This window comes from Lepeophtheirus salmonis, chromosome 12 (genome assembly GCF_016086655.4).
Source record: "Lepeophtheirus salmonis chromosome 12, UVic_Lsal_1.4, whole genome shotgun sequence".
Lineage (NCBI taxonomy): Eukaryota > Metazoa > Arthropoda > Copepoda > Siphonostomatoida > Caligidae > Lepeophtheirus > Lepeophtheirus salmonis.
Window position 1 is genome coordinate 8,134,047 of NC_052142.2, and position 20,952 is coordinate 8,154,998.

General features: G+C 29.6%; 2 protein-coding genes across 22 annotated transcripts in view; both read right to left on the bottom strand.

Moving 5' to 3' along the window:
• LOC121126926 (uncharacterized) overlaps positions 1 to 2,124 on the bottom strand; it is a 66,614-nt gene extending 64,490 nt beyond the window's left edge. For 4 of the 15 annotated variants that reach the window (XR_005867332.2, XR_011782456.1, XR_011782454.1 and 1 more), the window contains exon 1: positions 5 to 911. The gene's annotated coding sequence lies outside the window, so the exon portion shown is untranslated. Of the gene's footprint in view, positions 1 to 4 lie in introns of all 15 variants that reach the window. The other 11 variants (XR_011782448.1, XM_040722300.2, XR_011782444.1 and 8 more) reach the window with 9 other exon arrangements.
• A 6,760-nt stretch (positions 2,125 to 8,884) lies between these two features.
• The window catches only part of LOC121126920 (uncharacterized), a 172,984-nt gene continuing 160,916 nt past the window's right edge, over positions 8,885 to 20,952 (bottom strand). For all 7 annotated transcript variants that reach the window (XM_071891966.1, XM_071891967.1, XM_071891965.1 and 4 more), the window contains 13 exons: positions 17,385 to 17,492; positions 16,989 to 17,326; positions 15,457 to 15,714; positions 13,766 to 13,887; positions 13,628 to 13,713; positions 13,385 to 13,541; positions 12,899 to 13,104; positions 12,757 to 12,851; positions 12,437 to 12,694; positions 9,652 to 9,755; positions 9,372 to 9,598; positions 9,225 to 9,318; positions 8,885 to 9,163 (listed from right to left, as the gene is read on the bottom strand). In XM_071891966.1, coding sequence (XP_071748067.1) covers positions 9,029 to 9,163; positions 9,225 to 9,318; positions 9,372 to 9,598; positions 9,652 to 9,755; positions 12,437 to 12,694; positions 12,757 to 12,851; positions 12,899 to 13,104; positions 13,385 to 13,541; positions 13,628 to 13,713; positions 13,766 to 13,887; positions 15,457 to 15,714; positions 16,989 to 17,326; positions 17,385 to 17,492 — 2,188 coding nt within the window. In that variant the 3' untranslated portion in view covers positions 8,885 to 9,028. The remainder of the gene's footprint in view (positions 9,164 to 9,224; positions 9,319 to 9,371; positions 9,599 to 9,651; positions 9,756 to 12,436; positions 12,695 to 12,756; positions 12,852 to 12,898; positions 13,105 to 13,384; positions 13,542 to 13,627; positions 13,714 to 13,765; positions 13,888 to 15,456; positions 15,715 to 16,988; positions 17,327 to 17,384; positions 17,493 to 20,952) is intronic.

Here is a 20,952-nt window from a genome sequence, read left to right on the forward strand (position 1 = left end):
TTACTTATTTTAACAAAAACTTTAAAAAAAATTAATAACTACTTATATTTTTTGGTGTTTTAATTCTGTACTATTTCTCAAAGGATTGAATTGAATCTTATATAAATAAATTTATATCAGTGCACATTGCTTCAGACAAAATGAAAATTTAAAATAACAGAACATATGCACCATTAATAATCAAAAAAAAATTGTCGATAAACACATCAAAAATGAAGACACAAGATAAAAGTAATATTTCAACTGGACTGACTATGAAAGATGCATAAAAAAGGGAGAGTAAAGAAAGAGAACTTATGAGGGAGGACAATTTTATCGAATTTTTCTTTCATAAAAAAATGGGTAAGCTTTTGTTAAACTTTTTTAATGATAGGGAATGTAGTTTGCTAAATTACTAGAAATTGGATTGACTTAGGCTAACCAAAATTTACCACATCATACATATATCTGTTTACTATTGTTTAAGTTTATTTATTAATTTTACCAGTCAGTAGTTTTGCATTTGAAGGGAACTTGTCAACAATGACTACAATCTATTGATAGCCATGTCTGTATTACCTTTCGCATGAGCAATTACTTATAGGTGCAGTAAAAGAGAGAGAAAAAATTCTGAATCGAAGAAGATTAATATATTTTTAAATAGATCCAGCTACAGACTTTCGGGTGAAAAAGTGTTTGACTGAAGCTTTTAAATCAATGGCATATTGACTTGCTAATTCTTTTAGGGTGTCTTCATTCAAAAATATATCACAAAGAAAATTAAATGAAATAAATCTTTAAATAATTTTTCATAGAACACTTGCAATTGTCTTTTGCGACGGTTGCAACAGTTAAAATAAATCAAGTCCAATTTAGAAATTAAGAAAATTTGACTAGATAATAATCAATAAAGAAGTAATAACTAGGTCTTAAGGAATTGTTAAATTATTAAGATATAATCAGATTTATATTATATTACACAGACCTGTAGAAATTGGCATTTTGTCGAGTGCAAAAAAAAAACGAAAGCAAAAGTGAGACTTGTGGTAATACGGGATTAAAATCCATATTAATATTACTTTTCTGTTAAATGATCTGGAGGAAGAAAATATAATATTGCTACAGAGAGAATACTCTACAACTAATATAACTGGTGATGAAAATAGTGTTTATTTGGAGGTTGTTAAAAAAAAGAAACCGAAAATCAACATTATATATTTGACAATATGAAGAATATTTTGGAAGAGAGCAACTTATTGTTTCATTAGATCAGTGACAATCAGCTGTGACGAGGGATAAGGGGGGAAAAAATAATAAAGAAGGACATTGGAAAGAATTACTCCAATATCAATCCTTAATTCTACTCTGAGTCCAACAAGGAATTACCATTATAGCTCGGCAACGAATCCTCAAGCTTACTCTCCGTCTTTTATGAGTACACATGAATGTTGAATCAGGTTTTGAATAGAACTGCATGGAGTAGAAAAGGAAGTTCACTACTCATGAGCTAAATAATAATAATCAAGGAAAAAAAGGAAAAGCATTCTTTAGATTACCAATTCTAAAAAAAACGACAGAGACAATACTAAATATTTAAAATAAAGATACAAATTTATAATATTCAAGTAGCATTACTAATTTGAAGCCTATTTACTGTTTAGTAATTTTGGAAAAAAAAAAAAAAATAGTAAAAGAGTGCATATAAAACACGTATTGATGTTATGAATTCTGCGTACTGGATAATTTAAGGTTCCGAATGTGAATTATCGTCCTCTCCCCCCTTATATTATAGATGGAGATAAGTAGTGTATATATTATGATATACTTTTAGTGAAGTTATACTGTAATCCAGCTTAATTAATCCTGGTGTTTGCATGCAAAAGATAATGGTCATTGATCATAATGATTTATCAGCTAGTCCAAGTATTTTGGATTATTATATTCAACTTTAACATAAGTAATTATGTTAATTAGATAGTTGGCCAGTTAAAATGATAACAAAATCATATTTAGTGCACTATTACAGAATCTATCTATGTAATGATTATCTTAATTCCAATAAATTTTTATTATGATAATATAAATAAAGTTTAACCACTCTTTATGTATAAAACTTAATTTACCTCGATTCCATACTCAATAAGTTTTACTTATTCATATCTTTGTACAGGTATACTATTCGATTAAAAAAATTAAATAGATAAATTTAAAAACAAAACAAAAATAAATTAATGTTGGGTGTATTATTAATAACAACTTTATATAATATTTTATATGATAAACAACATAAATATTTACTAAGACTTTCGTATTGTTGCCATCACAACAAAAATAACAATTGAAAAAAACTAATTTCAGAATTCGTCTTACAGACATTAATTTATTCACCTAATGTAAAATATCCGGAATTGCTTCGACTTCCTTAATATTATTTTCATCTAATATTTAATGTGTAAATCATGTTAGTGATGGGATGATTCCAACTAAAAATTTCCCATGCCTGTTTTGATGTCATTCTAGTAAATAATGACAATTCTTTAATATTTGAACTACTAGTTAAAAATTATCAATTTCTTAGAATTACAATTGATATAATAAATTGCCTTCCTTTAATTAATGTAAATAATATTTATAGTGATGTGCCGCGAGCTGAATTTTCCTACATGAGTATTTTCGAGTCTTTAAAAAAACACGCAAGGAATTGCAAGTTTTACTAGTAACTCGTCTGGATACTTGTTACGCCCCTGAATACTCGTTACTCACCGTAACACTTTAGCTGCCTAAAAAAACTAGTCAAACAAAAAAAAAATCATATTTTTTTAGAATGATTGAAACTTGTAAGTTTAAAATTGTCTTCATAGTTTATTTTCCAAGATTAACTTAAAAATTAGTTTAACTTATTTGAATTATGGTTATAAGCATAGTTCAACAGTTTATATAGTCTACACATGAATATTTTACTATAGGCTGGTTATAACTTATAACCAATATGTTTTAAGTGGTAATAATACTTATCAATATGAATGCATATGGTTATAAGTAGAAAAATTAAAGTTTTTATACGTCTAATATTTATTTTTTACATATTCATCCTTAAAAAGGGAAAATTGGTTCGATAAAAGTTTTTATCGAATAAGAATATAAATTAAAATTAAAATTTTAACTAGTAAATTCAATTCTAGTTGTAACTATTATTTAAAGAAAGGCGATAATGATAGTTACTAAGATAATGCCCTAGTACTGAAATACTTCAAGTGATAGAGGAATGGGATTATGTTTAAGCTTAAATCTCCAGGGATATACCAAGGGAATAAGTAGCTAGTAGATTGAAAATCAAATTTGACCATTTAAATTATTTAAATTTATGTTTAAAAGAAGGCCTTCCCTCATACATTGAAAAATATTTATTTATTAATTATAATTCATCTATATTAATGCAGACAAGTTTGTCATATGTCTCTTGGTATGACGATGATTTTTGAGTTTGTGCTGAATTAAATGCACAATTCCAAGCAATATTGATTACTCCGGCTAGTTTAAAAAAATTAAACAATGATTAATTATCAGACAAACTGGGATTAAGAGTACACATTGCACAAAATTAAAGGAGTTTCTACATAGTGTTGTGTGGTAATAGGTAACTTCGTATTAAAACATATTCGTACAGAGATCATTTGTAGAAGGACATTTCGTATAAATTTATGAGGCAACGATGTATTGTCATTTTATACCCCGAATGTTTGGGTTTTTGGGATACCGCTGACACTTAAGTAACTACTAAGTTACCCATACAACCCCCCCCATTGTACTCCAAATGTTGGAATGTTTTTGGGAACTGTCGGGTCCCAAAACGGGATGCAACCCACCGCTGATATTTGAAAAAACATTCGGAGTACAAAATGACAATTCATAAAGTCTATGCCCAGTTTCCTCATAAATTTATACTAAATGATTTTATGCGAAATTGTTTTTATACGAAATGTCCTTATACAAAAATATATAATACGCATTGTCCTTATTCGAATATGTTTTAGACGAACTTACCTTACACCTGTTGTCTGTAGGGAAAACATAAATTCTGAATTTCATAGAGAAAGGAAGTCTATCTTGAATGATTTACATGCTACAATGCTCTCAAGAAAGAATTACAGAGAATACCAATTTTGGACGAGTTCTGAGGTTTTGACGGGTTCCAAACTATTGTCTTATTTTGCAAAAGCGAGCTTTCCTAGATACCTTTACAAAACTTATTCTCCTAAAATAACAATATTTGCACTGATCAAATGTGTTTAGAGCACGATTCGTGGTGCAAGGGATCCATGGAAGATCCCAGTTTACTTCGATTTTGACTCAGCCATGACCATTGAATCCCTTTTTTTACTTCATTAAAGAAATAGAAAAAAGAGGCATTTTTCATCGTGGTCATAGTATCAGATATGGTCCCTTGAAAAGTAGGATTACACAAAGCATTGGGAATCACTAAAGAATCTCCTTATTTTTGGAATCTGTACAACACAATTTTATGATAAACCTCATCTTATCAAACTCTTGCGAAACCATCTTTTCTATATAGGACACCACTTAACAAACTGATCTACAATCATGTGCAATTATTTTCTAGAATTTATGTAAAAAGTACTACGAATTAAAAATGGCATATAAAATTGAAGATGTTCGTTTAGAGTGGCATACCAGTGAAAGACACCCCAACTATCTGGCACACAACTATTGAGCCAAAATACTGCGCCTCCACTTCAATCTCTCCAGCACGTTGTTTAGTCTCCACTATGCCTTGATGAGATACATGCAGATTTTCTGATATTTCTTTCTGAGCTGCTCTTCGTATAACATGTTTTTTAATGTTGACGATAACCAAACTTACATGAACCGATAGACTATCTCTCAAATTCCAGTAGAGTTTTAATTCTTCTCGGAGATTTTTGATATTATTTCCAAAACCGTCTTTAATGAAATTTATCACTTTTATATAATAACCATCTCCTTGTGCTTGGTCTTTCAGTTTTCTCGATCTTCTATCCTTGATCTCATTCGTCAGAATTTTTTGAACCACATACAGCTCTTATTAATATTCTTCTTGCAACCTTACTCATATGCATATCTTCCGCTATGTCGTCCTTTTCTTCCTGGTTTCCAAGCAACGGTGAATTTATAACGCATTTGCGTCCTTTCTTTGATTTCTTTTTGTCTTGGATTCTCAATTTCGTTCAAAGTTTTCTCGTTGATTATATTTAAAATTGCCTGATGATCTGTTTCAATATAATAATGGGGTAATCCTTGGAGATCAACATTTAATTTTTTGTTGCCTAATATATGACCATCATCTCAAGCGTTGCCATTCCATAATTCTCTACAGCTGCACTTAACCATATAGAATTTGGCTTAATAAGATTTCATTTTTCTTCACTGTCTTCTAGTCTTAAAAATAGCCTAAACCTTTTTTTTAGAAGAATCAGTCTCTAAAACAGTTTTTCTAATAGGCATGAAGTGACTCTTTTGAAGAAGTTTAACCAAAGACTTATTGACATCTTCAAATGTGTCATCTTGTTCTTTAGTCTTTATTTACTCATTCTTGTTGGATAATAAAGGTTTCAATGTGACAGATAAGTTGGTTATTTCCTTTGAAAATCCGATCATTTGATAGACCATTCCCATGAATGACCTCAGCTCAGTTCAGTTTTGAGGAGTTTGTATTTTTGAAAGGGTTTTTTTCTGGGATCGACATTAATTCCATGTTCTCCTACGATATAACCAATAAACTCAACCTTTGGCTTAGCAAATTGATATGTTTCTTTACTGAGTGATATGCCAAACTTCGTACTTCGATCAAAAAATTCTTTGACTCTTTTAGCATGTTTTTTCAAATGTCTCATAATATTTTAAAATATCATCAACCTACTTCTTTGTATTTGACAATCCTCCTAAGCTTGGTCCATCATAAGGTTAAATACGTCAACAGATGCATTTAATCCCATTGACCATCTTTTAAACTTTAATCTTCCCCACAGAGTTATAAACGTTGTTAGGTCTTGTCTCTCATGGTGTAAAATGATCTGTCACTATCCTTTAATCGCGTCAAACGTAGAAAAGTATTTATTTCCAGATTGAATGTTTGCAATTATCTCCTTGGGATTAGTCATAGGATGTATAGGTCGTTTGACAAACTTATTTAATTTTGTTCGATCCACTGTTAGTCTAACCTTACCATTTTTCTTTCCCATCACAACCATAGTGTGGCACCATTCCGTAGGTTTATTTCCCAGCAGCTCAATTATTCCTTTTGTCAATAATTCTTCCAATTCCTTCTTTGTAGATTCTCTAAGCAATGGGAGTCGCCCTTTCTTTGTAGATTTTTCAAGGCTCAACTTCTTCTATTAAAGATATTTCTAAAGGTGCACATTTCATATTTCTGAATGGTTGATTTCCATCAATTAACACATCATGATACTCCTGCACAAGCTTGTCTCTCATGGCTTAAATTTCTTCATCAGAAATATATTTCATTTCCTTAACTCTACGAGCACAAGGTTCTTTGGCTATTTTCCATCTACCTCGCTCAATTTGGCTTAGATAATCTTCAAGTAAAATTCTGGATATTTTACAAAACATTAAGGATTTAACATTTTCTTTAACAATTATAATCTCTTCTTCAACCTCATCATTTCCAAAACATACTTGAAAGATGATGGATCCTAGTTCATTAAAAGTAACTCCAGTAGCTCCACTCAAACGAGTCTCTGTCGGTCTATTTAAATTTGAGATGATTGTCTCCACGTCCATTCTGTTGCGATAGTTGCCTCCCGTTGAGACCAACCTATCTCTTTTAGAAAGAAAATCTCCGTAGTTTTCTGCAACGATCCATTCACTGCAGAAATTAAAGGTGCAATAAGGGAGCACGAGAATAATAAGTGCTCTGATGTTTCTAAAGCCTCCTTACAGAAGGAGCATAAGACAGAATCAAAAGCCGGTTTACTTGTGAAAATGGACAATGTGGGCGTCCTATGTTGTAGCCACTTTTCATCCCTTGAGGTAAAAGGATTCTTGTCAATTACTTCCGAGCTAACAAGGAATGCCTTTCTTCATGAGATATTATTTTCTCCGATATTCTTAAATTGAGAGAGGCTGTTCACTGGACCAAATTCTATGTTTTAATAAGTTTACAGAAATAGCTTGTGAACTATCAGACCGATGAAAAAAAATATTCTTGAGAAAATTTGAAATGTTTTCAGCAACAAAGTGTATAAAGCTTCATCAAATGCTTCTCAAATAACCATGTACAACACGAAATCCATAATTATTAATTATTGTTATGGACTCGGCCCAGGAAATTAATTCTTAAAAGTTGAAGAACTTTCTATCTTATTCTAACTTTCTTACACACATTTATTACATTTAATTTAAAGACACCACGGATGCAATTATTGATATGAGAGAGATGCCACACAGTTTAATAGTTTCCTAAAATTATTTTACACGATTTCAAAGACTGAAAGGTAAAAATTTACCTGCTCAGCCTCATCAAAAATAAATTTGTTGGATATTCCTAACCCTTTATTATTGATAGCAAAAAAAAAGTTAACCTTACAAATATAAATTAAATGTGGCTTTCATATTTGAATTGACAAGTAAGGAATTGATTTAGCTTCAGAAAATCCTCAGTTAATAACGTAAGAAATTCTTGATGATTTTTGGTGTATTCAATTCTCATATTGTGATCTCTGCATTCATTTTATACATGTAGTATGTGCTCCCTAATAGTAATTTTAATATTTCATGTATAATCTACCAAAGCATTTTTGTATGTATTACATGAACAATGAGGTCAATTCTTGAAAATGATCATAAAAAATATGACAAACATCGCTTAGTCATCCCATAATACCCAAATCGGAACGCACAGTATTCCAATGACGAATAAAAGTGGACTTAATGCAATGTTTGTCGGACCCTTTATCCTAACATGATTCTTTATATTTATTATGTAAAACTTTTATATTCCATTGACATAGAAAACGAATAGTTTTATATCATAATGAGATGAAACTCATCCCAGTACAAAAATACAATGATCCTTCATTAGGTTTTACAAATAATATTTAATATCTTCTCTTTTTTCCTTAATATTTCGATTGTACAGCTTATTAGATGTATTTCCAGTGAACTAGTACTGTTTATGTGTGAACCCAATTTTCAAATAATGAGTCTAAAGACCCTGAATTATAGATTTGGAAAGAAAAAGTTGTGTGAGAAGCTCTCCATCCACTAATTTTGAATTTTCATCTTTCCTATCCAGGGCACTAAAATCTCCAATACGTATGGCTTTCATGACTCTATGGAGAAATAGAATACATTCTTAAGTATTGATCCCAATGGTAAGAAATAAATTCGTAATCAAAACAAGGAGTTTTGTTTCCTAATATATTTAATGGTCCTAAAGAAAAGGGACAACCATTTTAGAGATAATTTTCAATTCTACGTCCTTCTTTTACTTCCACATCACAAAATCTAACGTCTCTAGCTTCGAAGTTAGGATATCAGAGATATCGTAATAGATAAGGACAAATCAGGAAGTTCATAACGACATTATATTATAACAATATAACAGTGGATTGGAAAGATAGAAAATGTAAGAATAATAATAATTTCACATCAGCCGGTTAAGAACTCAATCCTACCAATTTCAATTTTTACAGCATTAAATTGGAAATTTTATGCTGTGCTATCTTTAATAGCGTATTGCCGCTTTTTTGAAGCCTTATACTCTATATTCATGCTGTACAATTAAACTAGAAGATTCTAATATTACATCAATGTAAGATACATCATGTTACATCAATATAATTTTCATTTCTGATGAAACAAAAATTGAAAGAAATAGAAAAACCCGTTTTTCTTCTTTTTGCATATTTTTTTTTCGAAGTTGATTTCTAGTCATTACCTCACATATTATGTCAAATAACAAACAGTTTAATACATTTTTTATAAGCAATATAAGTATATCAAAACATTTTTGAATAAAAAAATTATTATTTTATCGCCATGAACCTTGATACCACCTCGAGTGATCCAATTTAAAACAGTCTACAGTATTGATACATTTCTTCTTTTCAAAAATTCGATTGGAACATCGACTTGAATGAGTAACAAATTTCTTTTTACGAATTCTCTATTAATAATTACAACTTTAAAGTATAAATTTGAGATACTCTATTAAATTGAAATATTACTGATCGCCATCCAATTCTTCTACACGGTGATACGCATTCAGACCATTGAGTCCATTTTTCAAATTTACATTCACTTTTCTTGGAATAAATATCACTAGGAAAACTTATTTATAGAAAAATATTTATGAATTTAACTGAAAATTTTACTTTAAAGGTTGATCCATTGGCATCTCATTTTTCAAAGTGTATTTTAATATTTTACGATCATAAGTACTCCAATCTTTTGAAGAATGTGTGTAACATGTTTCCATACATTGTTCTTCTGATGGAAAATTGTTTTTGTTACCATCACATCCAAAAAATTCAAACTTTTGACAATTATTGTCATTTGCATTGAAATACCATCTGGAATAATGACCTCTGCAAGGTCCTGGCTAAAGAGTAAACTAAATATTAAATAAATTAATAAGAGAAAAAATTATCTCACATCAGGGGAGAGTTTACATATACTATTTTCTGATTCATCTGTATAAATGGGTTCTCGATTTTTCCCTCCATGAATACTTGTAAAATCTTCAAATATGTCAAAATCTACAATAGTAATACAAATAAAATAAGAGCACTATTCCTATAATGATACATCCGATTATTTACGATTGGAGCAAAATATATATAGAGAGGAGGTCCCCTCATAATGCGTTTAAATACCGCGGATTTCACATAACGCAGTATTTGGAATTGTATTCCCTCATATGGCTTCTTTCAATATTTTGATAGTAAATGATAAAAAAACAACAACAATATATAGAGTTAGTTCTTATTATGCCTATATCATACATACAATTAAAATAATTTATCTGTTTGTATCCGATGTACACACCGCTTAGAAAAAAAAAGGTTCAGAATTTTGAGTTAAGTACGTTAGGCTATGTTTAATTCTGATAAAACCAAATTCATTAAATACAAATGTAAAAAAATGAATTAGGAAGAGGATGAGCCCGTTAATCTTAGTATGTATCTTCTATCTTCATTATGGTTGAAGAAACAACAGGGCAATTTTTTTTTTTTTTTTTTTTTTTTTTGACAATGACAAAAAATAAATCACAGGGCCAAACATTTTAAAAAATTCCTTTATATATACATAAAAAGGCCAGAAACAACAAAAGTTTTATTTTTTATTTTTTTATTCCTCAAAACACATACCAGTCGAGCTTATGTTGACATAGACTAAGTTGTAGGCTTTTATAACCTGCCAAAAGAACTCAAGTTTTCGAATTTAAAAAATTAAATTAAAGTCTCAGCTTCAATTTAAAATATTTATATTTTAGTAGCAAATTAATAAGTACTAAAACGGAAATTTAAACATAGAATATAAATAAAGAATAAATGATCATGCTTCATAAATGGTTAACTGAATATTTTTTGTATGTCCAATGTCCATATTAAAAAAAATATCCACTAAATTTGATTTTACACATAATTTATATTTCGAAAACTCGGAACAAGAATTAGCCATACAATATTTATATTTATTAAAAGATAATAAACATTATAATTTGTTCATAGTTCTTTAGAAAGTAATTCCATACGGAATTAGCTACTGGTATAAATCCTAAAAATTGAAATTTTATATATATATATGCATGTTTCCTTTACTATGTTATGTCGTTACCTTTATTGTATCATGAAAACTTTTCTCCAAAAAGAAATTGAAAAAGGCCCAAAATCATTTGGTGGTTGGCCATATAAGTCAGTCATACAAACTGCTATTTATCTCTTAAGTACTACAACACTATTATTGTTATATTACTTCTCCACAAAGTTTAAAAATGAATTATATACGAGAGTCGTTTGAAAAGTCCATGGAGAGATTGAGAGATTGCACTACTGGTGCGTATTGAGGCTATATTTAGCTGGTAGTATTTCTTGGAAGAACACATATAATTTTTTAGCCAGATCGGTCTATTTCTTTGTGTTTGAATCGGAAAATCGACCTCATAGATTATGGCGACTGTCTTTTGAATTCGAAAGGAATAATCCTCATCGACTATCTGAAAAAGGATATAACTATTACGAATGCATGTTATTCATAGTTTTTGGACCGTTTGAAAAACGACTTGTGAAAAAAACGTCCGTGATTGGCCCAAAAAGAGTCATTTTCCATCTTGACAATGGACCAGCTCATACCTCAGCAGCTGTGGTCGCAAAATTAATGAAAACAGGGTTCCAACTCGAGATGCCCACATTACTAGCAATCTCACACACCTCCATTCTTCTCTCATCCATCATCATATCATGGATTTTAGCAATTACATCTCAACAGTGTGTCCAGAACGTTCAGCGTCCCTTGTGCCTAAATTGCCACTCTGAAAATTTTGAAATTACTTATAAACTGTTCAAAATGAAGGTGCAGAGTGCCCATAATGTTTATCAAGCTTCTTTTTATTTTCCTAAGCAGTTTTGTCTTTCATAAAGTAATGTTTAATCAAGACTCAGAACTATTTTTTTTCCCGTCCATTTTTTGGAAATCACTCCACTTCCTCAATTGAAATAGAAAGAAATCTGCCGATCTGGCTGAAAGTTGATGTATATTCTTCCAACTTCTACTAACTAAATATAATCTCGATATGCACCAATTGTGGCATCTCTTGGACTTTCACGGACTTTTCTAAAAAACCCACGTATATTCATAATATTAAAATTCTACATTGTATTTTATTCGATACTGTATGATAATATTGCATAGTAATATTTTATTATAAGCGTAGCTATACATTTCTATATGTATAAAATAGCCAAAAATTCTTAATAAATTATAAAATGGCCCAATAAAAGTACAACGACTACGAGGGATAAACAAGACATGATATTCCTCTCATTTTGGAAGCGGATCATTATTATTATAACCTATTACTTTGTTTATTTATCAAAAAGAATAAATTATGAAATAGCCATGACGTATCAAGTGATATGAGTGCATCGACACCTGAAAACAAAATCCATAGTGTATTTTTGTATTTGTAATGTAACGCCAAACTACAAATCTACAGGCTACAACATACACAAACAGAAAATAGTACTTTACATTTTGAAGTAAATGTGATGTAAAATAGTCGTCAAAAAAATATACCTTAAAAAAAGTATTTGAAGTTAAGAGTAATTTTAGGAGGATAATGAAGAGTTTTTAAGAGAAATAATTCGGTAAGTTTGAAAAGCTTGATTTAAATCCCTATTTTTACCACCTTTGGCGGATACGCAAAATTTTATCCTACCCTTAGAAGCTGTTGATGAACATTTTAATCCAGCGTCGTTACAGTTCAGTCTATCCATTAGCTTCACGTCACAAGATCGATTTGGAACAAAGGGAATTAAATATAATCTTGTTCTTATTTTGTATCCTTGATTACATTTTTTGGAACATGGGCTCCATGAACTCCATTCGGATATTTTACAAGATGGATTTTTATTGCTAGAGTTATATTTGTTATTGTTAATTTTATTTTTTAGAATATAAACAGAATTTTGATGACCTGATATGGTGAAAAGGATAATAATGATCATTAATTTAAATATATTTTGATGGATATTTTACCATAACAAAAGTTGGAAATACAGTCGTTAATCTGATAGAGCTCCTTAGTACATTCAAAACTTTTTGATGGTTCTTTATACCGTCGAATCCTTGTTCTAAGAAAATATTATAAATTAAAGTAATTAATGTATTACTTTCTTACTTTGACCCTTTGCCACAAGAAACTGAGCAATCCGACCAAGGTCCATAGTTTGTTAGACTACAGTCCATTTCTTTCGAAGATTTTTCATCATATGATAATTTTTTTACCATATAATCGAATCTAGGTGGATATTCATAAGACTGTTTTTCTTCATGATTAATAAAATTTGGATTAATATTATGATTTACGTAGGAGATGTCTAAAGTCTGTAAAATAATTTATTAGCACTTAAATAATATGTATATTTGAATCAATTATATTATATTATTTTGGCAATTTTTTGGATTTGTTTACTAAAAGGCTCTAAAAAATGGATTTATGGATAATATTTCTTGAAAAACTGACTTTAAAATATTTAAAAATAAGTCAACTTTCAACTAAAGGTATTTTTTTTTTATTATGGACCTGTAATCATTATAATTAATAAATTGGTCGTACATAGCTGAACTCAAAGTTCTATGTATAAGTATGTAATTTTATACTTGCATCTTTATTCCTCTTACTGTCCCATATAATCTTATTCTGACTTCCAGATTCAAATAAATCAAAATTACCACCGTATCTTGTAGCACTACATATTGGTAAATTCTGGCAAACTTCTTTTTCCACGTTTTTATCGACACAATTACTATTTTTTGATGCACTACGTTTAAAGAAAATAATTTAGTTAATATTTGCATGAATTATAGTTGGAAGAATAAGTTTTTTTCAGAAAATAAAACAAAATACCTATGGTTTACAAATTGTCTCAATCTTAGCCTTGAGCCAAAACCACAAGTTCGTGAACACTTACTCCAGTCCTCCCACTCTGTTTTCTATTTTAAAAAAGAATAAATAAAAAATAAGATCATTCAAAATGAAACAGACTTTGCATGATATAGTATCGTAAAGTTCGTTTTTATCTTCGTTACTTTCAGGTATTAAAACGTTGTCAGAAAATTTTACAGAATGAATATCATTATTTGCCGAACTTTCATGAATACTGGAACCTAAAAGACAATATGTTTTATTAAGATACTAGTATGTAAACCCATCCTGTTTTATAGGATTATTATACATATATATAGTTTGTATTTGTAAGTTTATAAATGTACTTTTCAAAATTATTAAAAATTTGATAGCTACATTGAATTCAGTTTTAAATTAGACAAGTGTTCCAATTATTAAGTTATTTCATATTGTATCGTAACATCTAGAGTTGCAAAGGGGTAGACAGTTTTCCGAGAATTTCCAGAAAATTACTAAAAATTCCATTGAAACATTGTATTGGGAATTTAGGATTTTTAAATTGGTAGGTTATGTGATTTGAGTACACTGGCTACCGGAACAGTGCAAGTACGTATCAATAGCGTACCTCCGTACTTCTGTACCAATATCGAACCAAAAAATGGTACGGACATATGGATAGGGAAACATCTGAAAAATATAGTACGGACATAGGGATACAGAACCGTCTGAAAAAAGAAAACGGAAATAAGGTACGGACTTCATCAAAATCTAGTGTGTACTGTGCACTTTATTTTAGACCCCCTTTACACCATCACAAATATATTATAATAGTAATAATTATAGGAAAATATTAATTTTCTGACTAGCTACTTTAAATATAACTTCAGCTCAAGAAATTTTTGTTTTTTGGGTGATACCCCTGATCAAACAACTTAGGGGCCGCGGAAAAGGAAAGAAAAGCCCTTAATTTTAATTCATTAAATATATGGATAGTAGCGAATTATCGGGAGACAATGAGGCTAATTAAACAGGCCCACGACTTGAGGGGACTACTTTTTTAAAATTGTTGGATTGATTTCTATAAATTTCCTTTAACATAATATACCTCTACCAAGATACTTTATACTTTAAAGATGAGGGCAATTTATCTTGATATCAAAAAAGTCATTTTTTACAAAATTCTAAATATTTTTTTCTGTTCGTACTTGTGACTGAGAGTAACAGGTAGCCTACAATAAAATATAAAGGAGGCCATAACAATGTACATTCAATCTCGATTTAACGAATTATCGATTGTATGAACAAGATAATATATATTACTATTCAATGCTGCAACTTTTTAGTCACCTTTTTATATTTTGTAGATTAATTCGTGTGTTTTGTCTACAAATATATAAAAAAATATGGTTACAAAAGGAATATTTTGTTTTTATCCTTCAATTCATTGAAAATTCTAAGGGTGTAACTGTTTTTAGTCAAAAATTCCTTTTAATTCCTGAAAAAGTACCAAGAAAAGTGTCAAAGTTTGGAAATTCTCGGAATTTTGCCACCCTAGTAAAAACATCTTTTATAATATATAGATTTGTCAAAAAGCCCAAGAAACACCTTGAAAGAAAAATCCTACTAACGGTCTTGCTACAATTGATATTTGTTGGCTCTATTTCTTTCTATGAGCTACTTGTTAGTGACAATAAATAAAAAAATATATTAGTAGAACTGATTAAAGTACTTATACCAACTGTTAGTTTTCTATCTTTCTTTTTCTCAACAAAAGTTGTAGCTCTAAGAATAACTACTAATAAGAAGAGCAAATTGTTCATTAAAATTACCTGTAAATTCAAATCTCAAAGGTATGTTTTTGTTTGATCGATTATTATTATTTTGTTCAAGTGTTGTAGAATCTTCCTGATAAAAACTGTTTTGCGTCATTTTCTTATTATTATTCGTTTCTTTGGAAAAGGTATTAATCCAACTAGGGTTCATTGGATTGGAGCTTGTTTGATAACCCATTTCAAGAGGACAATTGCTCCTCTTATAAGTCTTTTGACGTATAATATGAAGTCTTGCAGCCGGTTTTATTGGAGCTCCTATGAAGAAAATTGTAAGAAAAGTTACCCTATCCAATACGTATACGCTCGATATCATTTTGTTGTTCAATATAAATAGAGTCCATAATATTATATTCTAATTGTAGGATTAAAAATGTAATTAAATATGAATAATTCTTAACACACTATCATGGATTCTCTAAAAAAATGCAAATAATTTCGATTTATGCATATTTATACATAATTACTTAAATTTAAATATTGAGGATTTAGTTTACGTTAAAACTATTGTTGTAAGGTTTTAAAATTCGTCCCTAATTTGTTTGTTGAACATTCACCTACAACAAATAAGCTTTACAGCGAAGTTTACTTTTATAATATGATAAAAATTTACTTATATGAATTTAAATATAATCGATATATCGTATTAAATTTTTAACATACCTGGTACACTCTACAAAGTATACAAATAATTTCATCCTAATCCTCAATTCGCCATAATATAAAAAATGAAAGACTGAAGATTACATTATGCAAAGTTCTAAGAATATAAATTGTATATACACAAGAAACTGATGGTGATTCGAATTTATTTACTTCCTCGCCCTGTTTGTAGCTAATGTAATGAAGTATCATGACAGCTAAGGTCTCAACCTAATTCAATTGTTAGGCTTTACATAACCATTTTTGGGTGTTATTTCTGGGATATGAGCATGGTTTACATATTTTCACAAATTAAATTACACATACATACTATATTATAGTTTTTCTTCAAATTTTCTTTTTGATTGGACAAAATGTTTATTGTGCTCTCTTGTAAAAGGGTTTAATAAATAAACAGGTTAATCCTTTTTATTAAAATAGTTAGATCTATTTATTAAAATGTTAAGATCTTTTTATGAACAAATATTAACAAGCAAAATATATATTTTAGTTTGTCCGTAATCCCTACTTTCCAATCAAATTTTTTAACTTGTGCTATAAGCAATTAAATAAAGGTGTTAAAAATTTAGATTGAATTTATATTTTGTATTTTGATGTATTTTCTCGCCCAAAAAAAATGGAAAATTAATCATAAATCGAAACTTAAATACATTAAAATTCTCAAATAATATATTTTTTATCAAATTTTATTGACGAAAATGTTATTAAGGCTTTTAAACAATAGGAAATTGATTTGAGGTCAATTCTTGGAGAAAATTTGGTATGTATTTTAATGGCCCACAACTTTTGCTACGGATCAAATTGAATCCGGAATATTTAAGTATATACTATTAAGATTTATACTTGAGATGTCTATCATTATTACGCACCGCTTATATCGAAAAATGGAGACTTAGGATCATTTGGATAATTTGATGTAATCCTTTTAATGATATCTTTTGGTCTTTGTGGATTTGGAGGATCGTTATAAGTGATCCCACTATCTGTTCCAATATCCCAGGGGTACAAATCTACAACACGATATGGTACCCATGAACAATTGGATAAACAAAGATTTTCTTTAGAAACTCCAACGATGAAATCGGGACTAGGTATCATTTTTGAAACAACTGAAAGTAAATGATGGATTTTGTCTACACGAAAGACTGCAAAAGTCTGCCCTTCGACATTTGATCGTTGTTGAAGTCCATGAGCTTTGATTACAGATCTATGTAAAATAAACCAATTGTTTCTAAATTTTATATCATTAATATAATCAATTTCACCGTATAGTGTGACTATATTGTTTCATTTGTGATTCCAATGGTCGGGTAATCCCATTTTCACCAAGTTCCTGAAGAGCTGACGATGCAATTTCTCCATAATCCCATATTCTTAAAAGAAAAATAATCAAAATATTTCGAAATAAATTGTAACATTCTTTATAGCCGTTTAATGTCACTATCTTTTTTGCATGACAGACTCAATCCTCAATATTTCTAATGTTGCATCATTTGTTCTTCCTATTAACTTCCTCAATAAATATTTATGTATATGTTTATATATTATAAAAAATGTATGATATTGTACAAGTTGCAATTATTATCAAAATCAATAAGCCTTAATAAACTTTAACAGAGGTAATAACTTAATTCACTTTAACGAATTGAATGACCATTCCATATTGAGCTAAAAATAATGATTTATTTATTATTTATTTTAAGAATTATATCACTATTAATATATAGAACTTCAAATATTTGTGTTAGTTTCAAATATTTACTTATATTTTATTTGCGATCTTCTAATCCTGAGAAAAATCACCATATTTTAAGGGTTTTTTACTGTTTTTACGAGAACATTATTTTATTTCAAGCATAAGAAATTAGGCACTTTAATTACGAAAGAGTATTTGATCCTAAGAAGGTCTAATTAAGTAGAATATCGAGTAGATATAAAATTCATTTAAATATAAATTTCTCGAGGTTTACTACTGGAATTTTTAATACCCCGAGATAATTATTTATGGGTATAGATACTTTAGCGTTAAAGACATTTTACCTCAAGGGAATTTTGCCAGAATATATAAATAAATGAAATTTATACTTCGTTGTTTTTCATTTTGGGTAGAAATTGAAGTTCTCTTAGAATTTTTCGATGAAAATTTGTAATGTAAATGAAAGACCCCCATCTCCTCCATACAAGACCCTTATCAATGAATCTTTTGAAAACTTTTTTGAAACTTTTGCCCTGATGCCTATCCCCTTGACAACATCTTTGGGGGGGTACAAAGCAACAATTCCTTGATTTAAGGGGGGAGCTCCAACCCTTTTTTAGTTGAATTTTTTTAAATTCACTTATACTTATTTATCTTACTACCACAAATATAGGTTATAATACTCGTACTTAAATGTATCTTAGTACGAGTGTTCTACTTCTACGAATAGAGTGATTATCATTATTTTTCGATTTTTCATCGTATAATATATTAAATTTGCAACATTAAGGGAAGAAGTAGAAGAGATCTCAATATTAAGATATTTATAGTATTTTCACAAAGTAAATCAAGTATTCTTGATATTGAAAAAATTAGCTATTTTTATATTAACTTTCATTTAATTGTATTTAAAATATTTTTTGAGCGGTTACACGTCATATTCTATCCTCCAAAATTATAAAATAATAGGCAGCGGATTTAAAAAAAAAAGTTTTAATCAATAATACTATGTATGTGCTTCCGATCATTCCTTGTGTTCAGCTGTATGCCCAGTCCTAAGAATTGGTAATCACAACATTTATCAAAAATATGATGAATCAAATTAAGGGATCAAATTTTCGATATGATTAACTTTTTTTATTATTAATTTGTAAGAAGATATTAAAAGGGAATATAGATTGTGCCCATGGGTCTAAACACTAATTTACTATGAATAATGTGCAATATATATGGAACAGAGAACACTTGAACGAACATGGAACGATATCGTTTAAGGCGAGCCCTTTGATTTGAAGTGGAAATAATTTACTCATCATATAAAATAAAAAGCATTAACAATAATTCTACACTTTACACATTTTTAATAGTGTACACTCTCCCTGTATATAGTGCTTCGTGGATATATAACAAAGAGCAACGGAAGATTCTTTTAATTCCATGAGAGTAATTAAAATTAAAAATTATGGAGTAATGTTTTTGTTCTTAATTTTATAACATAATTAAATTATGGTTTGAACTTGTGAGTAAATCGAACATTAAACCGTTGAAACTGTTCCAATTTTATCTACAACATTTATCTATTTTTTTTTTTGTTTTTGTTCGAAGGAGGAGAAATCAAAAGAACATACCTAAAGTTATTGAAAAAGGAGAAGTTGTGAAGGTCCTCAAAAAAGAAGAAAACGTTAAAGGAGCCCTTGAAGTATCCATGGCATCCAGGATGATATAATATAAAAGACGAGTAAATTAAATGACACAACAAGGCACCAAAATTGGACTTAAATTTAGTGAGTCTAAAAGAAAAGGAATGATATGCACCTGAGCCCGCAATGTGATTTACCCAAACATTAAAATCAATGAGAGAACAATAGAATGGGTATAGCAATACAAATATCTTGGATTTATTATAGACTTCAGACTTAGATGTGCGTCCCATGTTGAATATATTATACAAAAAGTGGGGCGTATGGCCTTACTATATAGAATGAATTGGGAATGCCTGCCTGGAGCCTATTATTTTTTATGAAGCAGGAATACGGACACCTTGAGTGATATCTTCATTTATGCAAAGAAGAGTAAAAATGTAGTATTAAAACAAGAGTAGCAAGACGTTTCGGCATAAAATAAATATAAATACTAGATACATCAAACAATATAAACATAAATCATTATAGGGATGACCGATTATTGTTGCTACTGGTCACTTTTCCCCTGATTAAGAAATAGGTCACCGTTATTATTTTCTTTTCTCGTCTCGACCATATTTCTTATAAACTCTTTTAGAATAGCACGAAAAAAATTCCTTGTGGCATAAACATGAATGGATCCTGCGCAATATATCAAAAATTGGAGTTGACTATTAGCCTAACTCCCACTCTCTTGAAATTGCTAGATCCCTCAAAACCATATAGGAGTTCCGAGTGATGAATTTCTATCTAGCTTTGAATTCAAAAACTGGCTAAATTTTTGTAGTATATCGTTAAGGGAGCAGGATTTCCTGAAATTTAGTGTTATTCTTTTAAAGTACTTAATGTCCGTTCATCTATGAAAATCCCTTCTCTTCACAAAGATCCAAGACAAAATCCAATATTTAAAATACATCTACTTTGGTGTGAGGATTAGATACCAAACCCACTTGGTTAAGTCAAGTACTCTTTCTGTCTCAATCACAACCACATTAAATTTGTCGTGCAGTCATCCCAAGACATATTGTTCTTTATAGTTGATGTGAAAACTATAAAAAGATTGTATGAGTATTTTAGGAATGACTTCTTCAACATCACTAATAGTGCATGAGCCTTCTATCGTTAAAACAAAAGATAAGTAAATAGCTTAAAAAAACTTGAGATCCCCCAAGCCTTGTTAAAATTTTCTCATCTTTGGGAGAGGATGCCTTTCGTGTTTTGACTTTTGTTTAAGGTGTCGAAAATATCCACAGAAACTGAAGTTTCTATTAGGTTATCGATATACACCGTGGGGGAGAAAGGGGAGATCTTCCGTAAGCCAGTTCATTCATCCTTGATTAAGGCAAACTTGTTTTTACTTAACCTCCTAGACTTAACAAACCAAGATAGACAGAATGCCACTGTAGAACGTTTGACGGTGTGTTGAAGTGGAGTAAATTAATTGAATTTGTAAAA